This window comes from Tupaia chinensis, unplaced genomic scaffold, assembly GCF_000334495.1.
Source record: "Tupaia chinensis unplaced genomic scaffold, TupChi_1.0 Scaffold144150_1, whole genome shotgun sequence".
In the NCBI taxonomy this organism is placed as follows: domain Eukaryota; kingdom Metazoa; phylum Chordata; class Mammalia; order Scandentia; family Tupaiidae; genus Tupaia; species Tupaia belangeri.
The window spans coordinates 301,312-308,119 of NW_006204006.1; the positions used below are offsets into that span (position 1 = coordinate 301,312).

The 6,808-nt window shown below is 60.9% G+C and overlaps 1 protein-coding gene across 1 annotated transcript in view; it reads right to left on the reverse strand.

Annotated features, from left to right (window-relative positions):
* The window catches only part of CAMK2B (calcium/calmodulin dependent protein kinase II beta), a 29,814-nt gene that overhangs the window by 7,556 nt on the left and 15,450 nt on the right, over positions 1–6,808 (reverse strand). The window contains exons 10-13 of the mRNA XM_014583192.1: positions 4,896–4,933; positions 4,732–4,800; positions 3,506–3,551; positions 2,461–2,508 (exon numbers count right to left, since the gene is read on the reverse strand). Coding sequence (XP_014438678.1) covers positions 2,461–2,508; positions 3,506–3,551; positions 4,732–4,800; positions 4,896–4,933 — 201 coding nt within the window. The remainder of the gene's footprint in view (positions 1–2,460; positions 2,509–3,505; positions 3,552–4,731; positions 4,801–4,895; positions 4,934–6,808) is intronic.

The following is a 6,808-nucleotide window of genomic DNA, read 5'->3' on the forward strand; positions in this document are numbered from 1 at the left end:
CTGCGACTTACACGGGGCAGGCAGGGGGCCAGGGGGAGTCGGAGACGGGCAGGGCGGGGGCCCCACTGGTGGGGGGCCCTCAGCTTCTGGGGTTCCCGAGCCCCTCCTCACCGAGTTCAGGATGTCAGAAATCCTGGGGGCTGGGTGGAACAGACTAGGCATGAACATGAGGCAGGCAGTGGTGGGAGTACAGGGGAAGAAGCTATGGCTAACAGCCAGGCCAGAGAGTAGAAGGGAGATGTGAGGGACATGGGGGGCAGAGGGAGGGCACAGGTGGAGAGGAGAAAGGGGGACAGGAGAGAAGAAAGGGCAGAAGAGGACAGAGGGGGACAAGGGAGAGGGAGGAACTGAAGGAGGTAGAGGGAGATGGGAAGCAGAGGGGATGGGGGACACGGGGTGGGAGTGGAGGATAGGGAAGGGAACAGGGAGGGACATGGTAGATAGAAGGGAAGAGGGGAATGGGGACAGGGAGGGACTGGAGGGGACAGAGGGGGCTGGAGTGTTTAGAGGGGAAAAGGAGGAGGCTCCAGGAGTAGCAGCAGGTGCCTGGCTGACAGGCAGGAGGTGGTAGCTGCCCTGGGCAGAGGGCACCCCAAGGAGATGCAACCTGGCCCCAGAGAGCCAGAGGACATTGTGGAGGTGTCTGCCTTGGGCTGTCCTTGACATGTAGGTGAAGGGTGAGCAGGAAGGAGCAGAGAGAAGAGTGTGGCCTGGCCCCTCACAGGCAGCCCAAGTCAGGAGAGGACCTGCCTTGTGCTCTCCATAGTTTCTTCTTGTCCATGAGCTCATGGAACCTTTTTGGGGTTCCAGTTCCAGCACCTTCCTTGGCCCCCCCACCAAGGAAGGGCGCTCAGGGCTTGGGTTCCACTAGGAGAGGGCAGCCCCGAGGGCAGGTCCCTGGGCACTGTGACCAGGGCACTTTAGGCAGGGAACATCTCAGCAGAGATGATCTGAGGAGCCCAGGGGGGTCGTAGAGGGGTGAGGGCTGCCTGGGTGTGGACAGAGCCTCTGGACGGGCAGCAGGGCAGGCAGCGCGCAGATGGAGCGTGGGCTGGGGAAGAGCCAGGAGGCAGCTGGGCCTTGAGGCAGAAGCTGGGCAGCTGTCCCGCTGAGCGAACATGTGCCCAGCAGACCCAGGCGCCAGGCCTCAGGCACTCCACGCAGAGTTGGCCGTGCAGAGCAGCGCTGGAAGCTGCTGAGCACCGGCCCATTCGCAGCGAGCCACAGTGGAGCAGCAGACCTGGGGCCACTACTTACACGGGGCGGGCAGGGGGCCTAGGAGAGCCGGAGACAGACAGGGGGGCCCCACAGACAGGAGGCCCTCAGCTTCTGGGGTTCCTGAGCCCCTCCTCACTGAGTTCAGGATATCAGAGATTCTGGGGGCTGGGGTGGAACAGACACGGTGTGAACATGAGGTAGACAGACAGACAGACAGACATGAGGAGGTGGCAAGGAGAAGAGAGCATCCAGGCCCTAGGTTAAAGCACCCCAGAGGCCAGGCTCAGGGCACAGCGTCTGCCCTCACCCTGAACGGGCCCAGAGCAGCTGGTAGAGCTTCTGTCTGCCTCGTTGCAGGCACCTGCCCCGCCTTGAGACTGTTAGTGGCCTTGGTTCTGAGCCAAGTCCACACCTCCTAGGTCACCTCTCTCACTGCTCAGGGCTGGAGAAGTAGGTGTGGGCAGTCTCTGTGCTGTGGACTTTGGGCCCTATTTCGGTTGCAGGTGAATCAGGCAAATGTCTACTCTCCTGTGTCCAGGGCACACAGTTCTGTGCTCATCTCTGCTCCAAGTCATGGGGGATGCTTAGGGACTGAGACAGTGGTAGGGTGGGCAGGAGCAATGAGGTATCTCTGCCTCCCAGCAAGAAGTTTTCTTTCCCAAACAGGCAATGGCTGACTCCCTGGGAGCCCAGGAGATCTGGGCAGCTCTGAGCTCATCTATGTGACGAGACACCCACGAGGGACAGGAGGCCACACGCAGGTGATTTGGAGGCATCGGGTCCATCCTGGGGATGCTGAGGAAGCAGGAGAAGCTGATATCTGGGGTGCAAGTGTTATGTGGGGGACCCTGGGACCTTTAGGACACTTGAGACCACTGGCCAGGTCAGGGGGTGGCCCCGAAGCCCACCGCAGGAGGTCAGCAAACACCCCCCAGCTGTGTGGTGCCCTCACAGGCACGCTGAGTAGAATCACCAGCTTGAGGAGCTTCAGGAGAGCACATGTTCCCCACGGACTTGTCCCATAGAACCTGTAGGGAGAGCTGGCCCCAGGCAAGGCCATGGCCTTCTCATTAGACTCTGTGCCAGGACTGCCTGGACGCCAGCCCTGCCAGCCACACTGCCTGTGCGCGCTGGCTAGGCTCTGAGCCCCACACGCACCCCAGCTGCAGGACATCGCTGCAAAGGCCCACCCGCCGATAAGAGCAGCAGCGCCGATGCCATGGGCAGCACAGGCACAGGTACCTTTGGCGTCCTCGTCCTCTATGGTGGTGTTGGTGCTGTCAGAAGACTCCTGAGGAAACAGGGAGGTCCCAGTCAGTGCATGGCCAGCGCAGGATGACCGGACAAGGTGGAGCTGCGGTAACACTAGCCACAGACATCCTCACACAGCAGCAGCCCAAGTGGGTCCCAGAGGGCACCCTGTGTGGGCCCCTTCCCACGGTGTGCCTTCCTGCCACACTTAGCTCCACCTCTCCCAGTCAGACACACCCGCCGCCCCTGGAAAGATCGCGGTATGCTCAGCAGTTCTATCAAGAGAGAGATGGCTTTTAGAGATCACAAGATTTAAAACAGAAGCCTGTGTGGGGTGAGAAGCTTCCAGAAGGAAACCTGGGTCTGGCCCCAGGCAGAGCACATCTGTTGCCCACAACCCCTACCCAGAGAGGCCAGACTACCAGGGTTGCCCAGACTCTAAGGTGACCTTAGAGGGCAGAGGTGGTCCCAGCACTGCCCATTCTGCCCTGGTGGTAGCCACCCTCTGACAAATGGACCCTCACCTGTCCCCACATCCTGGATCTACTCTACCTTCAGGAGGAACATCCTGAAGGGTTCCAGGGCTGCCGCAGCCTGGACACTGACAGGACACATGCTCTGGGCCCTGGGCCAGCACTAGCATCCTCTGAGTGAGGTCAAGAGGAGTCCAGGGCCCCTTGCAGAGCACACACACAAGGTTGCCATGGAGAAAGGGGCCTCCTGACAACGGCTAGGTGGGGGTCCTCACTTAGGCCCTGTCCCTCCCCCCACCCAGAGAGCCAGCCCCTTCCACGGCCCCGGGGTGATGATGCCAATGCCAATGGATGAGAGCTGATGACAGAGCGAGAGGGGAACAGAAGGGGGCAGGCAGCCAGGGGGCCAAGGCACAGTCCTGACATCAGGGACTCGTGGGGTGTGCGGCCTTTCAGGCAGAGCCTGCCCCTGCAGCCCACGTGAGGCTTGTGCTCTCCCCAGGCCACGCCCCAGCCCAGTCCAGGCCTCCTGCCTGAGGAGGAGTGGGGAGAAGAGCGCAGTACCTTAGTCCCGTCCACTGGGTTGTGGATAACGGTGGTTTGAGGCTCCTACAGAAGAAGGCAGACACAGAGGAAGGAAAGAGGGAGAGTGAGAAGAGAGAGGGCAGAGCCGGGCGGGGAGCCAAGGTGGCAGAGGAGAGCAGGGCGAGCAGTGCGAGCAGAGCGGGTGATGGAGGCACAGGCGGCACGATGGCAGGGCAGGCCTGGTGGTGGTGATGAACACCTGGGCAGCCGGTGAAGGCCCTGGCTGCCTTGGAGGGCAAAGGGCTGCAGACTGGGCCTGAAGCTGCACGGTGCCTGGGAGGCCTCCCCTGCCCTCCGTGCCTGGACCTGCTGCCCCAGTTCAGAGACCACAGGCTTTGAAGATGTCATGGGGTGGGGCACATGGGATGGATGGGGCCGAGATGGGGCTGGCTGAGAGCTGCCCACTTCTCAGTGTGGCTCTCCCCTCCTGGGTCAGCACAGACCGGGCTGAGCCCAGCCCTGCAACCTCAGGTCAGGTGTTTGGGAAACCTCCCACAGGCAGTCTGAGGCTGGCTCAAAGCCACCACTCTCCCAGCAAACCCAGCCACACAATATCTTGCAGGGAGGCCATACCCCAGGGATACCACAAAGGTTCTCTTGGTCTGGACCTCCTCCCTTCGCCAGGGCATGAGCCATAGCTGGCCAGTGCCTTCCCCAGGGGCAGTGAGGGGCTCAGTGAGGACATTGAGAGCACCCACCCTCCCCTCGGCAACCACAGACCAGCAAAGGTGTGCTGGCCCCTGAGGTAAAGCAAGCCTGCCACAAGGGCTGGCCATCCCCTCCCACCACACCTCTGTGACCCTGTCACCAAGGGACCTGGGATGTGCCTCTCGGGGCTGCTCCCCCACACAGCCCAGTCAGGGTCTCCAGGTCTATCCGCTGAGAGTCCCTGTGGGCAAGGAGGGGAAGCAGCCCCTTCTATTTTCTGCAACTTCTCCTGAGGAGATGCCCACAAGATAGCACAGCTGGGAGGCCCAGCCTCTGCCCTGCACCCTGACATCTCCGGGCTCAGTGAGGAGCTCTGGAACAGCACCATCTGCACCCTGGGCCCTGGCGGGGGACAACCCTCCCCCCTACCACCCTCTGTGTAGTGAGGGGTGCTGTCAGAGACAGGCCAGTGGGCCAGGCCCCACATTTAGTCCCTCTGCAGGTCAGCCACAGGGTGGGGTGCTGGGGCCAAGGGAAGGACCAGGGGGCTTAGTACCAGGGCAGCTGGAGGAAGAGTCCCTTTGGGGCTGGTGACCGCACTGTTTTTGGTGCTATTTGTCTGCGGCTGTGGAGAGAGGGAGGAGGAGCATTAGCTGAGAAGGCCCCCCCAACTGCCCTACCCTGCCCTGCCCTGCCCTCCCCCATTGGGTGGAACCTCACCTTGACTCCGTCTGCCTTCTTGTTGAGCAAGCTCTTGGCTGCTGCATTGGAAGGAAGGGGGACATCATGAGGACGGCCCAGGTCTCCCTGGAGTCCGCCACCTCCACTGCTCTTTCTGAGGGCCAGCTGTGCTCTATGCTCTGTGGCTTGGGCTCCCACAGGGCACTGGGCACCAGACCAACCCCTCCTGGGATGGGAACATGAGGCCAGGCTGGGGTGGTGGGCAGCTGAGTCGGACACCACGGTAGGGCAGGCCATTCCTGTTGGGTGGGCCAGCCACTGCTGCCGCCCACACAGGAGCTGCAGGGGTCTCGACCGGTCGCCACACTCCTGGTGCACCAGTCCCTGCTGAGGGGACTGTTCAACACCCAAAGCTGAAGGCTGGCCTCACTCCTCAGCTCTCCCCTCTACTTCTTGGCAGGCACTGCCCCCGACCAATGTAGGGCCCTTTGCCCACAAGCCCCCAGGATACCAGACCCAGTAGGTGGGCCTATCTCGGCCATCACTCTTCCTTGAGGGAAAATGTGGGCCTGGTTCTGCTACATCCCTTGGCCCAAGCCCCCAACTTCAATACCCTCTGCAGCCTTTAGAATTTTAATCACAGAGAAAAAATAATGAAAGAAAAAAGAAGAATTTTAATCACAAAGCCAAAAAATAAAAATTTTAAAAGGACATCAGCTTACCTTACAGAAAAGGAAAGGTGAAGAGGGGTGGGAATGAGGAAAGAAGAGAGAGAAAACAGGTTTGTGAGGTTCAGGCAGAGGCTCAAATCTGTGGGCCCAGGATATACCCAAGCCACTTGGGCCGCACGTGCTCGCTCGCCAAGAGCCATGCGGTCAGAGCGGCAGCCAGGCTGGGCCTGCAGAGCCAGGGGACGCAGAGGGCCGGGCCCTGCCCCTGCGCCATGCAGGGAAGGAGACGGCACAGTCCCCCTCCCCCCGCCCGATCCAGGATGCTGGCTTCCAAGCCTGCTGGAGGGCCCGTGCTGCCCCTGGCAGGCCTGGTAGGAATGTGGGAGCTGGGCCCTTCCTTCCAGGCTCACTCAAACCTAGGGCTGCAGTGGTTCTCAGATCAGGTCCCCGAACAGCGGCAGCGGCAGCAGCAGCTTCACACCATGCGGGTAAAACGCAAAGACCTGCCCACCCAGTCCTGCCCCTCGCTGCTCCTAGTCACCTGTTTCATTTCAGAGACCAGGGGCTGAGGTTGCAATGCAGTGACCAGTCTGAGGCCTTGACCATTGCCTGCTGACCACTTCCTCCCAGCTCCCTCATGCTTGGGGACCCAGGGTCACAGTCAATACTGGTCCACGCACCCTTGCAGGGAGCATGTGCTTTCTGCTCACAGCCCCTCTCTCACAATCTAACTCTCAGAAGATTGGTATGGAGCACCCCCCGAAAGCAGGTCTCTCGAGTTCTCCAGAAAGCTGAGTCCTCGTTATGAGAGCAAGGAAGCCCAGCCTGCCCTCTCCCTTCCAACGGCATGCAGGACCAGGGCCCTGATGTCCACGGCAGCTTGCTCCAGGGTCTGCCTTCTACTTTCCTACTGTGTGGATACCCGACCATTGCACTGAAATCTGCCTCCCTGTAAGTGAGGAAGAACGCACCTGACAGTGGGCTGCCCTCTCCACCCTTCCCTCTCCATCCCCAGGAATACCACCCCCACACCCCACTGCCAGGCTGGCCGTCTGCTCCGAAGTGGCTCAGGGTCCCATCCTTGCTGTCTGGCACAGCAGGGGGCCCTGAAGAAAGAGCCATTCAGCCTCATCTGCAGAACATTTGTCGTAGGGAGCTGAGTGGCAAGGGAGGGGACCCCATCCCTTCCAGAGATCCACATTTCAAAGATAGGGCCAATGTAAGTGGGTGGTTCGCAGAGGCAGGCTTGATTCCATGTCTGCAGTAGACCAGCCTCAGCCA